General features: G+C 40.9%; 1 protein-coding gene across 4 annotated transcripts in view; it reads right to left on the reverse strand.

The window, feature by feature from the left end:
* The window catches only part of Yipf1 (Yip1 domain family member 1), a 40,342-nt gene that overhangs the window by 2,058 nt on the left and 15,373 nt on the right, over positions 1-22,911 (reverse strand). For 3 of the 4 annotated variants that reach the window (XM_078026300.1, XM_013358976.4, XM_013358977.4), the window contains 5 exons: positions 21,794-21,910; positions 18,110-18,276; positions 17,566-17,748; positions 13,011-13,108; positions 4,240-4,872 (listed from right to left, as the gene is read on the reverse strand). In XM_078026300.1, the coding sequence (XP_077882426.1) occupies positions 13,019-13,108; positions 17,566-17,748; positions 18,110-18,276; positions 21,794-21,910 (557 nt within the window). In that variant the 3' untranslated portion in view covers positions 4,240-4,872; positions 13,011-13,018. Of the gene's footprint in view, positions 1-4,239; positions 4,873-13,010; positions 13,109-17,565; positions 17,749-18,109; positions 18,277-21,793; positions 21,911-22,911 lie in introns of those variants that run through there. The other variant, XM_021726832.3, reaches the window with a different exon arrangement.

Raw genomic sequence — 22,911 nt, forward strand, 5'->3', positions numbered from 1 at the left:
TGCCACTCTTTAGCTGTAAGGTCTTGGAAAGTCACTTTACACATTTGTAAAAGAAAGGTTTGAAAGCATCCCTATAGACAAGCAGCACTTCAGAAAGACATGCACTAAATGGATGAAAATTGTAACCTAATCCTTCAAATGGAATAAAACAAATTAAATTGACATAAGACATGATAACAATACCAATTGGTATTAGAAAAACTTGGAAATTATGTGTCAGAACTCAGGAAAGAAATAAATATAAAAGAAAAAATCAGCAATAATTCCATAACAAAGGGTGGGCACATTTTAATCAAAAAAGAATAAATAAATAAAAATAATTTTTTAGTTTTTTTTATTTTTTAGTTATAGGTAGACACAATTCTTTATTATTTTTTTTATATGGTGCTAAGGATCAAACCCAGTGCCTCGGGCACAGTAGGCAAGTACTCTACCAATTTTAGGGCTACAACCCAGCCCTAAAAATGATTTTTTTAAAGTGACAAATAGAAAAAATAGGCAAAGAAGATCTAACCTATGAATAATGGGAGTTCCTGGAAAAACCTGGACTCTCGTCTTAAGCCACCACTCTCTTCCCCAACATCATTCAGGGATGCCCATGGGAATTACATTTTGCTTTCAAATTACTCTAATATTTTTAAATAAGCCATAATTCCCCTAAAGTTTTATTTCAATAAGTGTTTATATACTTATTATATAGTCTTATATCTTTTAATATCTTTATTTTTATGTGGTGCTGAGGATCAAACGCAGGGCCTCACATGGGTGAAGCAAGTGCTCTGCCACTGAGCTATAACCCCAGCCCATAGTCTTATATTTTATAGTCTTAAAAAATATAAGGGGTGGTGGTGATAAATAACACTTCTTTCTCCCCATGTGGTAAGTTTCAAATTCAATCCTTCCAAGCAAAAAGGCTGCAAACTCTTGATTTAAATGTGATTAGCTATTACAAAGGCGAAATAAAGAAATTTATTTTGAAAGACAGTTCCTTGGACATCCATTGTCTCCTATGCAACAAGAAAGTAAATTCAAGACCTATGGATGATATTTCCCTGTGGGGCATGGAGGACACAAGAACACGTATATCTGGTACATTGGGTGGTGGTGGGGGGGGGACTCCAAGCCTTAGGGAAGAATTTGAAAGGTTCAGCAAATTGATAGGAAAGCTCAGGCTCCTCCTTTCTGGAGCCAGGTTGTACTTCTTGTTGGCTGCTTGGTGGGTTGGCTGCTGTCTGCTTCATGGGGGTCAGACCTCAGGGAGAAGATCAATGAAGAGAGGGAGATTCATAAGGAAAACCCATATAGTATAAGCAGAGGGTATAAGCCAGGCTTCAATCATACATAGTTTTTCTCCCTTTTAAATCTAGGTTGTTTACAAAGGAGACTGTTACCTACGAACAGACAGTAAAATAAATCTGTGGATGACACAGTATCTTTATTTATTTTTATGTGGTGCTGAGGATTGAACCCAGTGCCTCATACATGCCAGGAAAGCACTCTACTACTGAGCTACAGTCCCTGCTTTACAACTTTGATTTTCTTTCATGTACTATACCATCTTCTATTTTCTCGTAGCTCATTTTGAAACACTAAGTTATAGCTGACCTGGTTTTGTGGGCAAGCCTGTATGGAATGTGTCCATCCCCATCAGGGATGTTATTCTGCTCCTTGTTCTCATTTTTCTTAAAATAACTTCATTATGATGTTGGACTGCAGTCCTTTGTTGCTTTTTTTTTTTTTTTTTTTTTACATGGAACTAATTTTCCTGCACAATTAGGAGGGAGAGGTGAGTCAGAGTAGCTTTTCTAAACTCTAGGCTCTACAGCTTCCTTTTCTATTTTCACAAAGTGCTTCAAGCTCTCAGGGATCCCTTGGCTCTGTTCCCCTCCCCCACAAGTATCTGGACTTCTCTTTCTTCTGTCCCAAATATCCTCCTCCAGCCTATTTGTGTTTTGTTCCCTGCAGTATTTTCTCTGTGTTCTGGGAAGCACCTTTGGTCAGTTTGGAGAGCTCCCAGGACCTGGGCTACAAAATGAGTTATACAAAACCCCAGTTTCTGCATCCCTTCTCCTAGTGCTCCACTGTACTTTCCAGGGGGCACCTGTTGGCTATTTTGGGGTTCCCTTATTCTTAAATTTCTCAGACACCTTGTTGTTTCCATCTGCTTCTTTCCTCAGAATTGCTGATATCACATAAGTCTTAGAGCTGCTAGTCATTCCATCTACTTGAATTTGGGGATTTGTGGGGATATCTTATCACCCATATTTGTTGTAGATTCCACTGCTATCCTGGTTGCTCTGTTTTCATGAGAAAATTCATGGAGTTACAAAAACTACATTTGTGCCATAGATTCTTGTTTTCATAGATTTTTTTTTTCCCTCTCAATTCTCACCCTGCCCTGGCTGCCCCCAGTGATCGGGTCCAAATCCACGGCCTCATGAATGCTAGGCAAGCACTTTACCACTGACATACATCCCCAGCCCTTTTTTAAATTTTAATTTGAAATGGTCTCACCAAGTTGCCCAGGCTGGCCTTGAACTTGTGATCCTCCTGCTTCAGCCTCCCAGTAGCTGGGATTACAGGCATGCTCTCTCAGTTCTTTATACAATGCCAACCAACAATTGCAAACTGACAATGAACAAACCACCATCCATTAGCTTTTCTAAAAGTAGGATATCCAAGCTGACGTCTTTACCTATCTAAAACCCATCTTCTTTCCTTCCTAACACTTCATGCAGGGTGGCAGTGTTCCCAGCCAAAAAGCATTTTGCCAGCCTCCCTCTCAGCTAGGGGAAACCATGTGACACACAGCTACCAATAAGATACAAGCAGAGGACACTGGGTGGGGTTTGGCAGAAGCTCATTAAAAGGCAGGCCAACTCAACTAGCTGGCTCCTTTTGTCGTTTCCCTTCTTGCTGCCTGTCAAGAGCTGAGCTGAGCAGGAGAGAGCTGACCTGTTAGGTGTTATATGAGAACAGTTGATTAAGAACGACAAATGAAAATAACATTTAGGACTCCAACGCTTTACCACAATGGTATAGGCAAGAAACTCAAGTGGAGAAAGCACTAGCCTCCCTAATCATCCACTTTTCCCATGGAACAATGTCAGGCAAGGGTCAAGTGGATTCATGCAGACGTGGGAATTGTCTCACTGCCAAGGGATTCCTAAATAAAAGGCCTCTGCCACTTTATAGACCCAGGAGCCAGAGAGAGGGAAGGGCTAGGGTCAGAAAAGTACTGAATATTGAAAGTGAAGAAAAGTATCTTCAGCTATCTCCCCCACCCACCCTTAATAAGTTAGTCTCAGCAGCGGCACCTGAGAGAGGCCATAGCTAGGGCTCTTCTCCTTCACTGTTTTTTTTGGGGGGAGTGGTGCTGGGATTGAACCCAGGGGTGCTTTACCACTGAGTCATATCCCCAGCCTTTATATATTTTAGTTAGAGGCTGGGTCTTGCAGAGTTGCTTAGGGCATTGCTCATTTGCTGAGGCTGGCTTTGAACTCACGATCCTCCTGCCTCAGCCTCCTGAGCAGCTGAGTTTTCTCCTTTACTTTTATAAAGAGGCCTTCAAATGGAGAAGCCTGAACTAGAAATGCAGATACACATAAGAGCATGAACTAAGTAAAGCACTGGATTTACACCTAATCTGAGAGGACTGCTTTCCCCTCAAGGCCTGTCAGGTAAAGCCTTTGCTGAGCCTGAAAGATCACACACACAATTTCGGCGAGAGCCAGGATATGCACTACCTACACTTGCTGGATTATAGTTATCTTGGGATCAGATGATGACAGTCATGGTCAAGACTGCTGAACACAAGAAAAACAAAAAGTTAGAAGTAACTGGAACATCTGATGACATCATGGAGCAGCCATAGTAACCTCAGACTCTCTCTAAACTTCTATTTATGTGAGGAAAATAAAACTACTAATGAGGTTAAGCCATGGCTTGCTCACTGGTTTCTCCCTTTAATACACTCTAGTCAGGAAGTCTTGCCACCTTGAAGCACTCAAAGAACCCTAAGAAAAATTTCTAAAATTCATATGTCAAAATGGGTTGCAAATAAATATGTTCTTTAGATCTAATGTTATATACTTATAGGAGGAAAAATTCAGCTCTCCATTTTAACCCATACATCATTACAACTAGTACATTAAATCAGATTCCCAGCAGCCTCCAACATGCTAAAGATAAAACCTCAAAGAAAAACTTGAGGTCAAAGCCATGAAATGCAGACACAGACAGTGTGTGAGGTATTTATTTTGCAACCATTAGGTTCAGTTGCCCAATATCAAGTTAACAAGACAATTTTCCAAGTTCCCAATTAATCCCAACCCAAAATCATACTGTCCAGCTAATTAAGCGCAGCAAGCATTTGGAGCAAGTAGGATCACCCAGGTAATTGTACATAACTCAGAGAAAGTACTGTAGAAGTTAGGAAAGATGTATCTCAGGTGTTAGGGGTGGCCTCCAGTGAAGCACATCATCTGACTGGGAGGCGAACAGGAAGGCATCTGAGCATGCCTAACCTATCCCCTCCCATTTCATTGCCAATCAGCACACAGTCACAGCAGTGATTGATGGGTGGAAAAGAAGGGCTTAAAGACACATCTGCTCAACAACATTTAATTTTTGTGGGTTTTTTTTTTTTAACGGTGCTGGAGATCAAACCCAGAGCCTCACACATGCCAGGCAAGCTTTCTGGCACTGAGCTACACCCTCAGAGTAATATTTTAATTTTTGTTTATTAAACAGGTGATGAGGTTTCATCCAGTATGGCACCATCTATCAGTCTCCTGCCAGCCTTGGCCATTCTGCATTCCTGCCACGGAGGCCATGTCCAGAAGAACCATGCTCCCCAAAACATAAAGAGAACTGAAAAACAAAAAAGTGACTTTCAAGATAAAGCTTCTCCCTCACAGACAGGTAAATTTTAGAAAAGGGTTCTTAATGTTTAAAGGTATAACTTCAACACCAGAAACTATCTGCTGTCACCAGCTCTCAAAATCTTGAGCCCTGAGTCCTGATTTTTGTGCTCGAAGTTGAGCTCACATTGGAGAGGAGATCACATTTTTTAAAAAGTTTTCCTGTATTTGGAAATCCAGTGACTGTTTACTACCCAGATCCTCAAACTACCTTCACTTGCCTTCTTTCTCTCCTCTGTGGCAGCACTGTGTTAGGAACTAGAAAAGAGCTGGTAAAATGGGTGTGAAAGGACTTGGGTGGTGGAAAGCTGTTTGTGATAGTTGAAACCCAGGGTTAAATACAAGGGTATGAGGCAGGATATACCTTAAGGGCAGATCATGGCAATTCAAGGAGTTTGGGCTTTCTTATTTAGATAATACAATGCATAAAAGAAGTTTTTAAGTAGGTGAGTGATACAAAGACATGGTCAGGTTTATTGTTATTATTATTTGGTATGAGGGTGTAACGCAGGGGTGCTTAACCACTGAGCAACATTCCTAGTCCTTTTTATATTTTGAGAGAGGGTCTTGCTAAGTTGCTTAGGTCTTTGCCACTATGGCATGAGCATTCTCTGCTCCTTTTCTTGCCCCAGCCCTGTATCCAAACCTGGCCAGTGTCATCACTGCTTGATCTGGGGTATTCCAATCAGAAGTTTCCATAATCATATCTCTTTAATTTAGAGGGGCCTTCTAGTCTGTGCAATGCATGAGATATACAATTGGGATGTAGAGGATCCAACTCTACATCATCCCAGTAGCCTTGGTACCTAGCACAGATCAGACCCAGTGAATAAACAAATAAGAATTTCCCTAGTAACTTGGCCAGGGAAATTTTGGGCCAATTTCACATTATATGCATACTAATTAGCATCTGTTCAAGGTCAAGCTTGCTGTAAGTACTTGCTGGGTGCAGGGCCACATTGGTAAATAAAGCTCTGCCCTCGGGAAGTTACAGTAAATAAGAAAATTACTTATTACAGAAAAATTACAGAAAAACATACTAAGAGCTGAAAAAGACTATCGAGCCAACACAGTTGCACATACCTATATTCCCAGCAACTCAGGAGGCTGAGGCAGGAAGATCAAAGCCAGCCTCAGCAACTTAGCAAAGCCCTAAGCAACTCAACGAGACCCTATCTCTAAAATAAAATGTGAAAAAGGGCTGGGGATGTGACTTAGTGGCTAAGCAGCCCTAGTGGGTTCAATCCCTAGTACCCCCCCCCAAAAAAAAAAAAAAAGCAGGGAAGGAATTAAGTAATATTACCTGGAGAAATAAAATACACAAACACACACATACACACACACACACACACACACACACACACACACACACACACCCTTGAGGAGAGGGTATCTGAAGTGGATCCTTCTGAAATTGACAAGTACATAAGGCAAGGAAGGGCATTCCAGAACTTAAAAAGAAAATTCTTAAAAGATTTTAAAGTAATATTTCCAATAATTAGTGGTAGTGTTTATACTATTATTAGATTGTTGCGAGCATATGGTAGATAAAACAAGTAAATACTCATGTGATATTCCAATTCTATCATTAGTGGCATCATTGAGAAGTGAGATCTTAGGAAGAAAGGAGATAAAAATATAAAAGAATTCGGTAAAAACTTTGTAATATTAAATAGAAATCGGAAGCATCAACATGAACTCACAGCGTATCTGTTTTTAAAGGAAATATCAAACAGGCAGACAAATATTATTTCCTGGTTTTGAACACTAAATAGGCCTGACAACAATGCCAAGCCACTGCAATGAGCACCACAAGCTTCAGACTATGATCCTGAAATATTTATTCCCCACTGAAAGAAAAGGCTTGATCTAGAACAAGCCTTATTCAAAATAAGCCAGGGACATTTGTCATAACTGATAGCAATATAGTTATCAGTGACCCCCAGGCCATGTCAAGACAACCCAGAAGCCAATCTGTAGAGGCTCCCAATAGCCAAAAAGGGAAAATTTTGAGCATCAATAAAGATAACACTTGCAGTAGGCTAGAGCTAATGGGTCACTGCTGAAGAGTACTTGCAAACCAACTATTTTGAAAGGAGGTAAACTAAAAAAGAATAATCATTTATCTTGCCTTTCTTATACAAACTATACTGCTGTATCACCAAACAGTAGATGAAGGGAGACCTTTTTTTTTCCTAATTAATAAAGAAGGAAGCTGGGGTTGTGGCTCAGCAGTACAGTGCGTGGTTAGCATGTGTGAGACCCTGGGTTTGATTCTCAGCACCACATAAAAATAAAGGTACAACAACAACTAATAAAATATTCTTAAAAAATGAAGATAGGAATAATGGAATAACAGATCTAGGCATTGCTTGTTAATGGCCACTAAAATGAAAGAGAGATAATTTGACATTGAGTTTGGGGATTGAAGTATACAGCAGCAAATATCAAGTAGAAAAATCCCCATGAATCTCATCAATCCTTTAGAACCAACTACTAATTCAAAGAACAGAACAACTTCTTAAATGAATCATGGAAATACGATCAGCAAAACCCATACAGAGAGAAACAACAGTATAAACATTCTTCAACAAATAAATGGAAAAAATTAACAGGGAAATGGAGTAGGAATCTGTAATTTAGATACATCAAAAAGTTGCAATGAATGGACCTTATTTGGATCTGAATTAAACAAGCTGAAAAAAAGTTATGGTAGTTATAATTTGAAATTCAAACATTGAAGCATACTTGATATTAAAGTTATTTTTTAGATGTCATTATGTTATTTTGGTTGTTACCTTCCCTTCTCTCCCACTGTACTGACATTGAACCAGTGTGCTCTACCACTGAGCTATGTCCCCAGCACACCCCTCTTTTTTTTTCCCAAACAGTCTCCCTAAGTTGCTGAAGCTTGCGATCCTTCTGTCTCAGCCTCCAAATCTCTAAAGTGGCTGGGATTACAGGTGTGTGCTGTCATCCTGGGTGATTATGTTTTTAAGAGAGTCTCTGTTTTATAGATATTGAATTTAAATATGTATGGATGAAATAATAGGATAACTTAGATTTGCTTCAAAACAAGACAGAAGAAAAAGATGGGGAGTAGGTAAATGGCCATAAATTGGCAATTGTTGAAACAATTAGCACAAAATGAATGGTAAATTTGTATTTACTATTCATTCTACTTTTGCCTATGTTCAAATTTTCTACCAAGTTAAAAAAAGTACAAGGTTATTGTGCTGTATTTGCCACTCCAGGATCCCCCAAAGAGAACTAAGAAGAAAATTAAGAAAGAAATATCCCAGAGACCAAAAACAGATTCTTTGCACAGGGATATTTTAGAACCAGTTGATTTGCAAAGCATAGATAATAGTGTCAGCAATGGTATGAAATCATGCAGTTTGGATATGGGGCTAAAGGGGATTACAACATTGAGTTAAAGCTGATTTCAGAATTTAAAAACTGATATGCATAAACCAATAAGATGGTTTATACCTTATAAAATAAACTCTCAACATGAGTGAGTGAAAGGATAATTGCATACAAATCCTGTGTATCAAATCAGGAGGGTTTTAATTACAAAGAACTCTCCAGAAGCCTTTTGTTCATCTATTATTAAATCCCTTATCACACTGCAGTACAATTATCTGCTGGCTGCTCTCCTCTGGACAGACACACTGGTCACCGCCCATGGGAAGGCAGCCCACTCTGGATGCAGTCCTTCATGAACACTATCCCTCAAGCCAAAGCAGAGCTTCCCAGGTAGTTTCCAGGATTTTTACCTGGGTCTTGGCTCAGAGAAGAAATGGCAGTGGCCCTTGGGTTATAAGTTAATGAAAAAGAAAGGACTGACACCAGACATTCTTTATACTATCTCAGTGATTTATGTAGGGAAGCTTCCCTGCTTACAAGTAATTAGAGGCTCCCCTAGAATCCTCAGGTTACAGGGTGAGGAGGGGTTAATGCTCTCCCAGGAACTCGTTCCAGGCTAAGCCTTCCAGTGCACAGATTTACGTGGGGAAGGTTATCGTTGAGATTAGAAGCCATTCTTTTTCAGTGAAAGCTAGGAGTCCAGAGATTACAGTAGAAGGCACAGCCAGCTCATAAATCTGCAGCGCCCAGGGCTCTGGACAGTTCCTCTTATTGGCAAAGCAATTGATGCTTCTGCCAGGGAGGCTGCAAAGAAGCTGTTCATCACTATCTCATTTGGAGACTTGACACCCAAATGGAGGTGCTGATACCCAAGTTTACAGATCTGAGCAAAGCCCAGAGGTGTCAAATCGGTGTAAACCAGGGTGTGAAATCTCCAAGGGCCCAAAGGCCAGGCTCTTCTCAGACACTGCTCTGACTCTCTGAAGGGTTACAGCACTGAGATTCTTGGTCTGAAGTCTTTACAACAAACTACAAAGAAGGAACTGAAGCCTCAGCTCAGGACCAGGTCAAGAAAGCCATTAATGGGGCTGATGGTGGATATTCTGGGCCAAGGGAAAGGCCCAGGCAAGTGCTGCCACCATGTTCTCATCTCTGTCCCTATCTAGCTGGGCTCAAATTTTCTTATTCTTAGAGATGTGGGCTCTCATGGTGTCATCAGATCTCACTGATCAACCTATATCTTCACCTTCCCAAAAGCCATGGGAAGCTGACTACTATTTTTAGAACAACAGGATACTAATTGCTTCTACCTAATCTTCAGGACCTAGTTCAAATTAGAGCCTCTTGGGAAGCTGTCTGAGTCACTGTGTCTCCCACCATTCTCAGTTGACAACCTGCCTAAGGCACATTCCACACAACATGACATTACCTGTTAGACTATTCTCCCTATCAGACTGAGGCTCCTTGAGGCAGACACTGTTTCTGACTTTCAAAGTCTCCAAGGCATGGCTCACAGGGGCCACTAACTTTGTGAGTGAGGGAGTAAATGGTCCTCAGGTAAAGGACTCAGCCTGACTTGTGTTTTCATCTTACAAAGGCTCATCCACCCTCCCCACAAGAGTCCAGCCCCTGCACCATAAGTGCCAGCTGGGCATGAGTCCAGGCACCACAGAGACCAAGTCAAATACATATGAATCCATTTTTTTCTGCCATGGACTCCAGTCTAAGGAAGGGACCCAGCATGCCCTAGGCCTTCTCTGCCAACAGTCAATGGAGGCCATCTGTAGGATGAGCTAAATTAGTGTATAGACAAGAAACTCTAATGCAAATAAGCTGTCATCTGCTCATCCTAAGGTAGCAGGCTCCACAACCAATCCACTGAGGTAGTGAAAGGAAAATAGAACTTCTACTTACAGTTCATGTATTTTAAATAGGATTAAACTTTAATAGGGGTTGGGGTTGTGGCTCAGTGGTAGAGCACTTGCCTGGCATATGTGAGGCACTGAATTCAATTCTCAGCACCACATATAAATAAATAAAACAAAGGTCCATTGATAACTAAAAAATATATATTTAAAATAGTATATAGACTGGTGAAAGTATGTGCAAATAATTCAAATATACACATATCACTGGTGAGTGCTTGTGGCAGACTAAAAAATGGCCTCAATGATCCCTGTCTCCAAGTATTTGTACCCTTGTGTAACCTCCTCCTCTTGAATGTAGGCAAGACCTGTGATTTGCTTCTAGTCAATAGAATACAACAAAGTGACAACTGTCACTTCCACATTTACATTTTGTAAGACTACTTCTTTCTTGCTTTATGACTTTGATGAAGTAGCCATCAAAGAGAACCACATGGTAAGGAACAAAGGATGGCTTCCAGAAGACTGTCAGTCAGCAAGGTGGCACTCATCCTAACAAGCTACAAGGAAATGAATCCTGACAACATTATGTGAGATGGGAAGATATTTCCCCGGTCTAGCTTTCAGATGAGACCCTAATCCTGGATCATGGTTGACTGCAGCCTTGCAAGAGAACCTGAAGGAGAGAAGCAAGCTAAGCTATGCCCAGATTCTGTGAAAAGGTGAATTTGAGTTGATATTGTTAGTTAGCAACAGATAAGTAGTATAGGACTCAAACTCAGTGAGAGGACATAAAGTCAAAGATATATGGGGACCTCTGAACTATAGCCATCTCTAGATCATCAAAGGAGGGCTCCAAAAAAGGCCAAATGCCAGCAGTGTAGCCTGTGAATTTTGGTGGTAAAAAGAACACCAATCAAAAACAAGAGCAGAACTCAAAATGGGCTTCTAAGACCTAGGTTCAAGTCCTAGTTCTGCCTCTAAGCAGCAGGTGATCTTAGTAATCAAATTCCAGCCCTGCCACTTCATCTATACTATGGGTGAACAGGACTGGTAAGAAAACCACTGAGAAAGTGATCTGGAAATCTTCTATATAATGAAATACAATATATGCATGTTAGCTTGTCACCAAACTCAGTGGTTTGGGGCAAGGTACTGTGCTTTCTTGCCCAAGCCTCCTTATTGTAAAATGATTATGGAAGCCCATATTCTCTCTCAGGGCTCTGACCATTTTTTATTCTAACATTTACCCATGAGAAGATGGGAAGATGATGACCTGTGACATTTTACAATAGTTCCCATATCATTCCATCAGCCATGGAGACTGTCTCAGCAATGAGGTCACTAGAGGCAACTTTGACCAGCCACATCTTGTCAGACTACAGGGCCTGTAACATGAAGTCTTGTTTTCCTAACATGTTTTCCAAAAAGCAAATTAAGGATCAAGAGAAAGTTAGGTGGATCCACCAAATTTCAGTACAAATTGTTGGCCTGCTTTCAGCAGGGAGGTAGCATTGATTTTATTATTGAGTACCTTAACTATGTGCCAGAAGCTTTTATAATTAACACTTCTAGTTTCTCATCTTTACTACCACCTTATAACATAGGTCATATCATCCATGTTTTATAGATAAGTTAGCTAAGGATCAAAGAGAGTAAACCCCTTTCCCAAGGCACACTGCAAGTACACGGGTGGAAACAGGATTTAATTTAATTATATTTGACAGTAAAGTCCCTGATCTCTGTATATACCCCACTGCTATAAGAGTGAGAACAGCTTGGGCAAAAAGGTCAGCAAGTGATTTCAAAACAGTACAGATTCTGGGCCCACAGTGAGATCCTGTGCAGAGTATTGCTTCATTCATTCATCCCACAAATGCCACTGAGCACCCACTGTACACCAGAAAGAAACCTATCCCTTGCTCTCATGGACACTAATACACAGAAGACAAATGAAAGACTAAATGACCAAATTAATGGATAGACAGACACACAATTAGTATGTCAAGCACCATAAGAGAGTGATGTGTGCAAAGTGTAATGAGATCACCAAGGTGAGTGATAGCTACTGGAAGGGAATAAACATTTTAGACAACTGGAACTCCAAGCACAAAGACATGATATGTTCCAGCAATGGCAAAAGTTGAAGCTGGGGAAGTGGCTCAGTGGTGGAGTGCTGGTCTAGAGTGAACAAAGCCTGGGCTTGGGCCCTAGCAACATGCGTGCGTGCGTGTACACACACACACACACACACACACACACACACACACACACACACAAATTCAGCATGAGCACAGCTCTGGACGCTGAGGAAGTAATAGAGGGAGGCGAGGAACAAACCCTGAAGTCTCTTCCCTATACTCTGACTCACTCAGCTAGCCATTGACAATGGAATCACCTCAGAGGCCCTGGTATTAAATGAGACATAACAATTTAGAAGCCTTTGGAGGACTCCAAGATTAATTCAAGAGGCATCAACTCAGGGTCTGAAGCCAGCCTGAGAAGTCACAGAAATGCTAGAAAAACCTAGGTCTATTAGGAAATAGAAGAAACCCATCCTAACTTTAGCAAGGGTACAAGGAGTAGGGGAGGAGGAATCCCAGGGCAAAGGAGGGGCTTCTCTTACTGCAGAATCTAAGAGCTCATGTTCCCCAATTCTATGAGACCAAATTGATACCAATATCAGAACTGAAGCTTTCAACAAGAGGGACGTATACACAGACATACCACATGAAACAGTGTGCAAAGACAAAAGGGTCTGGCCCTCTCTCTTCTTGACTCCAACAGTAGGAGAATTGATGATGCTACCCACTTTTTACTACACCACACACAAGATGAAAATACAATCTCTTACTTTCCTTGCTAGCTGGACTTGGCTGCTGCGACTGTTTGGTTTGGAGTAGCTGTAGCTGGTGGAAGATGGTCCATCTCTGGTGCATCAAAAAAGTATGCCTGAAAGAAGAGAGGCATGAAGAGAAAGTTAAGACACCATGGTCCTCAGTCCCCACAATCCCCCTGCCATATTTATGACCACACTGACCTGCAACTATCTGTTTATGTCTGTCTCAATTACTCATCTGCTGCTACCATTTATTGTTCACTAAATCCTTCTTACAACCCTGTGACGTCATTACAATTTTCTTTATTTGACGGGTGAAGAAACTTGGGTTCAGAGACACTGTTGTTTAATCAAGTACACATAGTACATGGGTGATGGAGCCAGGACTCAAAGGTAGGTCCCTCTGACTCCAAAGCACACATCCTAATTCTAGTCTCTCCTTCAGTGCAAAGATGATCTGTCTTTGCATCTGTGTCACTACCACTCCACAGAGCTTGGCACACTATGTAAACAATTAGTACCTAATGAACTGAACTATGACAGATTGTTGCTAAACCATTAGTTGGCTTTCTGAAAAGACCTTGCAAAGAAAATGCTAGGCATGCTTCCCCTCCTAATTCTTCAGCTAGGAAATGAAAGGTTAGATAAGTGCTTCCACTCACCACCTGTAATTTAACTGTCAAAAATCAGGAGGTAGAGGAGGGAAGACATCAAGGAGGATCCTCCCTGCTGTCTCAAGGTCTGAGAATCCTAACTTTAGCCCAGGAAAATACCAGTGTTACTAGCTTTGAACACTGGTTGTTCAAAGGAAAGGTGTATCAAGAACCACTGAGCCAGGTGCAGTGGCACAAACCTGTAATCCCAGAGACTCAGGAGGCTGAGACAGGACTATCTCAAGTTAAAGTTGGGCAACTTAGTAAGACCCTGTCTCAAAAACTAAAAAGGGCCTGGGATACAGCTCAGGGGTAAAGCGCTTCTGGATTCAATCTCTATGTGCCCTTCCCCACACAAAAAAAGAACCAAAAGTGTTCATGGCTCCCCCTTGGTTCAGTGCCTTAGGAAGGTGAGAAGTTAAAAAGCCACCAACTCAAGAACAATTTTTCAGCAGCTGTGCTCTCTATCAGCCAGAAGAGGGCACCAACACCACATGCTGACGCTTCCTCAGCACAATCCTATTTCTCCTTAACTCTTTAACAGACCTTTTCAGTTTTCCACTGACACCTTTTTCAGCAGACTTCACGTAGTTTGTCACATTCTGAGGGCAATTCCACTACTTTTAAAAGCCTTCCTCCCAGGGCCCCTTCCTGCAGCTGTTTTCTGGGGTACAGAAAAACAGTCCCAAATTTGAGGACAGAGGCCATACTGCCCATACCATTCAGGGCTCCTCCAGTCCTCTTGCAGGAGCACAAAGGCCCAGGGTGCAGGTGCAGGTGGGTGGTGCTCTTCCAGGCTATGGGAGGAATCCGTCTTCAGATGGAAGAGCCAAGAGGCCCTGGTTCTACAGCCTGCTGTGCCGCTAACTTGCACTATACTCTGGACAAGCCCCTCCACCCTATGGGCCTGTTTTCTTTCTTCCTTTTGTTCTTTTTTAATAATAAGTTCCTTAAGTTTTTTAGTTGTTGATAGACCTTTATTTTATTTATTTATACATGGTGCTGAGAATTGAACCCAGTGCCTCACACACGTCAGGCAAGTGCGCTACCACTCAGCCCCAGCCCCAACCCATGGGCCTGTTTTCTTATCTGTAAAACTGAATGATTAAAACAAATAAACAAACAAACAAAAAAAGATCTCTAAACACCATTTCTTGCACATAATCATTAATCAGCTCAGAAACCTGTTAGTAGGAAAATCCATCCCCATTTTAAAGATGAGAAAGCTGAGACTCAGAGATCCTCCCAGGGCTATACAACTGTGTGTCTGAGCTGGGATTCTAATCCAGTTCTGTCCACCTCCATGGTTCAGGCTCTTCTATCTTCCCACATGGCTACAATTTGGCACCAGGTCTAGGCTGGACTCAGATCTGTACTGCAGAGGCCTCAGGGAAGGCACACAGTAGAGATAGAACTCAGGTCCATCTATGAGCCGTAACCACACAAACAGAGGCTTAATACTGCTCTAAACATCCCAGCCAAAGATGTATCCTCCGGGTGCTTTCTTAGCCATCCTGCCAGGTGTGTTCCAGTAAAAACTTAAGAGATCATTTGCATGTACAATCACCAAGAGGCCCTCAGCAGATGTGGGACTGTTACATGCTTCACTGCAATAAGGCAAAAACACCAATCCATGTTTCCCAGGAGAGTCTGAGGAAGCCAGTCTGTCTGGTTTAGCTGGTGCCCCTCAGCTTAAATGACTCCCCTGCCAATTCCTCTCTCTGCCCTTCTGATAATAATAATAATGTCTCCCATTTGTACAACGTCATATTTTTTGTGGTACAAATATCACTTGATCCTTATAACAGTAATGATGTTACTATGGTGTGCGTGATCAGCTCCTTTTTCTAAGTAAGGAAGCAGGAGTGCAGAGTGGGAAATAAACAAAGCAGGGGGTGGTGGAACTGGGACTGGAACTGAGTCTCCTCACTTCCAAGCTAGTCCTCATCCAAAAGAAAAAGGAGGAGGCCATCTCCAGTGCAGAAAACAAAACCTAGGCCTTAGAATGGGTGGGGAGTCGGGGGCAGCAAAACAACTGACCACAGGGTGGTTCCCTTTCTCCACAAGGAGAAAACTGGACCTTGTCCTTCAAGAGGACGTCCTGCTCCCAATGTGCCTTCCTACCCCACAATCCAATCTGCCCTGCTCTGGAGACCCCAGGGAGCTAAACAGATGCTCTTTCTCCTACCTCCTATCCACTCACCAATTTCTCAACCAGGTTCATAATGGGTAAAAAGTTCAGGAGAAAGATGGGAAGTTGGTGAGCAGCACCAATGAAAGGGCACCATGAAGAGAATGGGAGGCTTAAGCTTTAGTTTATGTGTGAGTTGTGTGGCCTTGGACCACTTCTGCTGGGGCACCATGGAGTAATATGCAGCAGACAGGCCCCATCAACTTCTGATGACATGGGGTCTCTTTTCCTAACATCTTTCCTTCTGAAGAACACTTTATAATATATGAAGGGCTTCTGCAGCCATCTCACTGAATCTCACAGAAGCCTAGGAAGATATGAATCTCTTTGACAGAAGAGGAAACCAAGGTTCTAAGTGTTAAGTTGCCTTGGTTCACAATGCTATGCACCTCCCAGTCCAGGGTTTTTGTTTTGGTACCAGGGATTGAACCCAGGGGTTCTCAGGGGTGCTTTCCCACTGAGCCACATCCCCACCCCTTTTTTATATTTTATCTAGAGACAGAGTCTCACTAAGTTTCTTAGGGCTTCGCTAAGTTGCTGAGGTTGGCTTTGAACTTCCAATCCTCCTGTCTCAGCCTCCCAAACTACTGGGATTACAGGCATGTACCACTGCACCTGGACTTTGTACTTCTTAGTAATGCCCTCTTCTAGAAAATTCTTAAGCAGCAAGATGGGCAGCTTCAATGCCATTTATCCCAGAAGGAATTAGAGGTACAGGAGTTAAAGACCTTGCCATAGGTACCACATGAAATAGGTTCTTATTAATAAAGAAAATAATAATACTTCCCTACTCCAGTGTTCAATTCTCCCTGCTCCTTGCTAGTTCTTATAGTGCTTTAAAAGACAATTCTTTTTCTTCTGCCTCCTCCTCTTCACCAACTTCTCAGGAAAGTATACAATGGGGAAAAATTCAGGAGAGACATGGAAAGATGCTGGTGTAAGGTATTACAGTGAGTGAGTAAGTTATGACAGAAAGGACATTATTCCTCAACAGACAGAAGGATCCAGAAGGGGCACTGCAGCATTTTAAGGGATCAGCCATGTCTCCATAGGATGAAAGGAAAGGGATTTAATTTATGGACATTTATAAGACAAGTTCTATGTTAAATGCTTTCTATGTATTATTTTGTTTCATCCTCAGAAACACACTACAAGCAGGAATTATTATCATACAACAGAGGAAGAAATTAAGATTCAGAGAAATATAGAACTATATACAAGTTCACATAGCCAAAAGTGAAAGCTGCCTGAATCAAAAGCAAAGGCTCTTCCTAAAAAGACATCTAGGCACATGAACTCAAAACCTGCTCTAAATGTGGTCCACTTTAAAAACAACTCCACTGTCCTGTATTTGACTTCATTCTTTCTACTCATGAAACTTCAAATGTCATAAGTCTTCCTAGATACACGCTGGAAACCACCAAGGCACCCAAAAGCAGAGTCCCCCCAATCCTGCTCCCCAACTCGATACAGAGGCACATGTCCACCCACACTTCCTGTGGCAAGACACTAAACCTTAACCAGATTACAGAAACTAGGTAAAGGCAGAGATTACAATCAAATTCTTTTAACTTAGACCACTTCCCTCTAAAGAGGGAAGAGGAGAGTCTAAAACAGTGTTGACTTCATAGAGGCTATTTTAAAAGAACTGCTGCATCTAACAATTTGAGGTCATTGAGCATTTGCATATAATACACACTAAAAGAATACAGGAATGAGACCATACCAAGCAGCCCACAGAAAGAAGCATATGAAGCAACACAATCGTCACAATTGTGGCCAATGCAATGCGCCGGTTATCCTCACGAACAGCTGGCCAAAACGTCATTGCCAAGACAGATCCTGAGATGGCCAGGGCAATCATGACTAGAATCCAACGAACAGCTTTCTGAGGGATAATCCACAGTATCTGAAAGAAAAGAAAAGGGAGGTGAGGAGAGGCTTCTTGGAGGATTTCAGAGAGGTATTTGTTCATTCCAGGCACATATGTTTATATACCCCCAGCCAATCAGCAGCTGGGCCCCCGTTGCCAGTCTGGTTTTCAGTACAAGCTGGAGAAACGCCACCAGCATGCAGACTGAGGTGGACCCATTCATAACCAAGGGCTCATGATCTGGCACTCACCCCCAAACCCTGTTCATGCTGAACTTTAAATTCAAAGGGGAATGTCAGGAGCACATGAGTGTTAGGCTGGAAATAACAATGCCTGGTGGAACTTTCAACCAAGAACAGAGCATCACCCAGAGTCTGTTCCACAATGCGATACTTACTGCTGTGGGAATATAAATGAAGAGCGAATAGCCATAGACACACACAATCTCCAGAAATGAATAGGAAACGATGTTCATAACTTTGCTGTTTCTCCACACAAGGAAACCCCAGAGGGCGAGAGGAACCAGCCACGCATAGGCATAGATGATGGTAGCTGCTATGGACACTGCGGATGACAGGACACAGTTTTCATCCCCAATAGAGCTTTAACATACTATCAGAGCACTTCTGATACCTAACTGTCCTGATTTTCTAAACATGCCAATTTACATCAATGTACTGGGGGATCATATCTTGCTAGTCTTCATTTCCTGGGCATGGGACCTGACTCATAACAGGCACTTGATAAATGTTTGTGAACTACTGAATCTTCTGTGTCTACCTTTGTGGTGATGACTAGTATTCTCTTATATAGTTTTTACAGTTCATTTGATAACTAACAACTTATATTATTAAACAACTGAGATACTTCAGAGGGACATAATGGTAAGTACACTGAGCATTTCAATCAAATAAAAGCCAACTATCCCCTTGGAAGAACACATCCTCCTCCTTAGCGAAACAAGAGCTGACACTGATTTCTTTAGGAAATTTATTAAAATGCCCTGGGTACAGATTAACTTGTTCTGCATGCTATTTAGAGATCCTTCTGTTCCTGAAATACAGAGTTCCAAATCACTGATAAATTGTTGAACTATTCTCTAGTTTCACTTTCTTCCTTACATAAAAAACTGCCTTGATGGTGGAAGTGCTAGTTGGCAGCTCCTTGGAACAGGAGCATTCAATATATCACTATACTACTCTCCTCTTCCTCTAGGAGCAGCATGCCCTAGAGGACTTGCCTTCCACTTTCAGAGTAGAGGGTCATAAAACATGGGTAAGCCATGGCATCAGCCTTTCCTACATGAAACTCAGTAGGTAATTCATTTAACACATTCTGGCAAGAACAAAGGCCCCCAAAGCAATTACATCCAGGCTGGTTAAGATGTAGCTCAGTGATAAGAGCACTTGCCTAGCATGTGTGAGGCCCTGGGCTCAATCCCTAACACGAGAAAAGAAAAAGAAAAAGAAGAGACATGTGATTACCCAAAATGCTTTGAGCCTCCCCAGAGCATTTTTTAACTCTCTCTCTCACACACACACACACACACACACAAATTAGCTTTTCGGTCAGGCACAGTGGCACACACCTGTAATCCTGGTAGTTCAGGAGTCTGAGGCAAGAGGATTGTAAGGTCAAAGCCAGCCTCAGCAATTTAGTTAAGCCCTAAGCAACTTAGTGAGACCTTGTCTCCAAATAATAAATATAAAGGGCTGGGGATGTGCTCTTTTACTCTTACAATAGCCCCTAGGTTCAATCACCAGTACCAAAAAAAAAAAAAAAATTAGCTTTTTGTGTTATTAACTAGTATGTAGACATATTACTTCATATAATCTATACTTTCATTTTTGAGAAGAAACAGGTTCAGAGAAGCTATGGGGTTGGTCAAGATCACATGATTTTCTTTTTTGTTTTTTTGGTACCGGGGATTGAACTCAGGGGCACTCAACCAGTGAGCCATATTCCCAACCCTATTTTGTATCTTATTTAGAGACAGGATCTCACTGAGTTGTTCAGCGCCTCACCGTTGCTTTGAACTTGGGATTCTCCTGTCTCAGCCTCCCAAGCCACTGGGATTATAGGCGTGTGCCACACGGCAAGGTCACATGATTAACAAGTTGGTAGAAGAAGCTGGATCTAACCCCACATGTGATTCATATTGTTTATATAAAATGGGAAAATGTTTATTAATAGGGCCTCTATCTTATTAATACTTACATCACATCCCTGAAATTGGGATACCCAGCCAAAGAGGCTAAGAAGAAATGAAGACTCCCACCATGCTTCCAGATCCCCAGGAAGGGTGAGTTACTCTTCTGTCAAAATACCTCCAATAAAGAGATTAACATAAACTACTTACAGCAATATTCACTCACCTATCTTGCTTTATTTAACCACTGAACCACTTGAAGGCAGGATCTGAATCTCATAGATATCATTTATTGAGTTAAATTCAAACCAAAGATATTTGATAAACAGAGTGAGAACTGAACCCATTATGGAGAAGGAAGGTTACGGGTTTACACACTTTCTCTTGTGCACATGCATGCACAAACACACACACAGAATAAAGGGGAGGAAAAGAAGGAAGGACATATAGATTCTCTCTCACACGTCTCTACATACATACATATGGATATCTATTTAGCAATAGTATTTACTGAATTCATTTTGTACAAATCACTATTCTAATCTATTGACATATATCAGCTCTTTACTCTTATAATAGCCCTGTAATGTAAGTATTATCATTTCCATTTTACCAATAAATCTGAGGCCAAGAGAGATAGTTAACTTGTCCCAAGAGGCAGAAGCTAGCCAGTGGCAGAGCTAGAAGCTGCAGTGGTCTAATGGGAGTTCTTCTCTATCTACCCTAGCAGAAGAGCGGACAGGGAGGCCAGGACTTGAGAAGGAAGTACAGGTCAATCTCCTATAAAGCCAATCTTCCTCAATTTGGCATCACCTGCAAGTGTCTGAAAGCTGTTTTCTTTTCTCTTAACTGCCCAATACTGATTCAAGAAAGTAAGTTTTAAAACAAAAATGTCATTTACAAGCCCATCCCTCGGTCACATTCACTTCTGCATTTTCCCTTCCAGGCCTTGACCATTTGCACACTCCTCAATAACAAATCTGCTATCAGAAGGTCCCAGTTTGGCATAAGAGATCAGCTTCCCCTGTTGCTCTGGGTGCTTCATCATTTGTGGCCACAGCCAATCTCAGCCAGCTGAGCCATCAACCTAAATAACAATAGGTTATCCCAGTCCTCCAATGATACAAATCATGCTAGGATACAGACCTTCAAGCACACTGCCTTACAGTTCTTTTGTACATTGTTTTTAGAATAAATTCCAATTGCAATACAGCTTTCCTAAAAATTATGTGCATTTATAATACTGTGAATGTACTTATACACAGAATTATATATCTTAAAATGTTAAAGTTTTGATATATTAAGTTAAATATATGCTTAAAATGGTAAGTTTTATGTTATATGTAATATAACATGCACAGATACAAAAGCACACAATATATAAAGGAGACAAAAAGAAGGAAGGACATACGGATACTCTCTCACACATGTCTCTCTCTCTCTATATATATATATAGGAACATCTATTTAGCAATAGTATTTATTGAACTCATTTTGTACAAATCACTATTCTAACCTATTTAAAATGTATCAACTCTTTAAATAGCCCTGTAATATATTATCATTTCCATTTTACCAATGAATATGAGGTCAAGAGAAATGATTAACTTGCTCCAAGAAGTTAAGTGATTAACTTCTGCCACAAGAGGCAGAAGCTAGTTACATATAACATAAAATTTACCATTTTATGTATGTTTCATATATGTATATATAAAATTTTATATACACATATAAATAGTATAATTTACCATATTTAAAAAAAAAAGAGAGAGAGAATGTCGATTTATATAGATGGGTGGTAAACCCTGAGACAATAGGAATGTTTAACCCCTAAAACAGAGAATGCAGAGATGGGGCCCACACACTCAGTGGGTAAAAGGATTCACAGTTAGAAACTGACGGTATTCTAAATGAGTCAAGCTATTCACCAACCTTTTCGGAATTCGGGCACATAATGGTATGTCTTCTCTCCCAGATGGATTAAGAAGTTGGAAAGATTCCCACTAATTGCTATGGCAAAGACCAATGTGGCACATATCCAAAAGGGGCCTGCAAAAGCAACCAGAAAATTCAGAAACAGGAAAATAAGCACTGGCCTTTAGATTCTTACAGAATAATTTCTTATCTTCCTCTCACTCTCTTCACAAGCAAGGGAAAATGAATTTTAGATGTAATCAACACTTAATGGGAATTTTTTTTCTAAAAAAAGGTCAAAACATTAACTCAGTAATTAGCTACCTTAAAGACTAGAAGGATTATATCTAAAGGCCAAAACACCTTCCACAATTAGGTAAATAAAGACATTGATTTGTGTATAGTTTCTTTTATTGGAGGATCATCAAAAAAATTCATAGACATTTTGTTAAGCCTTCCATCAGAATACAAGAAGCAATGATTACTTCTCTCTTCTACATGTCAGATGCAATGCCAGAGAGAAAGAAGCTGAATCAGACAGGTCCTTCCATAGCATAAATGAAGAGCCAGAGAAACAGAACACTTTAGACAAACGCTGATCTAATCTATCACATCACTCTGGTCGTGTCAAAGAGGAAGTGTGTGTGCACATGTTTTAATGAAAAAGTACCATATTAACAGTTCCATATTGAAGAGATACAAAATGGAATATAGAGAAAAGCACATTTCCCTCCCTCTCGGCTCTCTAACTCTGCATTTTTAGAGCTCATCACTGTAACTAGTTTCTGGTCAATCCTGCCAGAAATATTCTACACATATATGCAAATGTAGTGTATGCGTACGTATGTGGTTTTATATAGATGACATACATATATATCCTGCTGTGCAATTTTCCATTTTTACCTTAAAATAGCCTAGAAATTCTACCAAAGCAAGTCATATAAATTGGCTTATCCTTTTTAATGGTTAGAAAACATTCCCCTGAGTGGATGAGGGTGCCGTGCTCTGCACACCCCTTTAACCATTTGCTTGATTTTATGAACACCATCTTTGTCTCTCCCTACCTAGAATACATACTACGTAGAACAGATGTAATTTTTAAATTGAGATTAATACATTTTATGAATTTCATTTTT

Source organism: Ictidomys tridecemlineatus, chromosome 11 (genome assembly GCF_052094955.1).
Source record: "Ictidomys tridecemlineatus isolate mIctTri1 chromosome 11, mIctTri1.hap1, whole genome shotgun sequence".
Classification (NCBI taxonomy): domain Eukaryota; kingdom Metazoa; phylum Chordata; class Mammalia; order Rodentia; family Sciuridae; genus Ictidomys; species Ictidomys tridecemlineatus.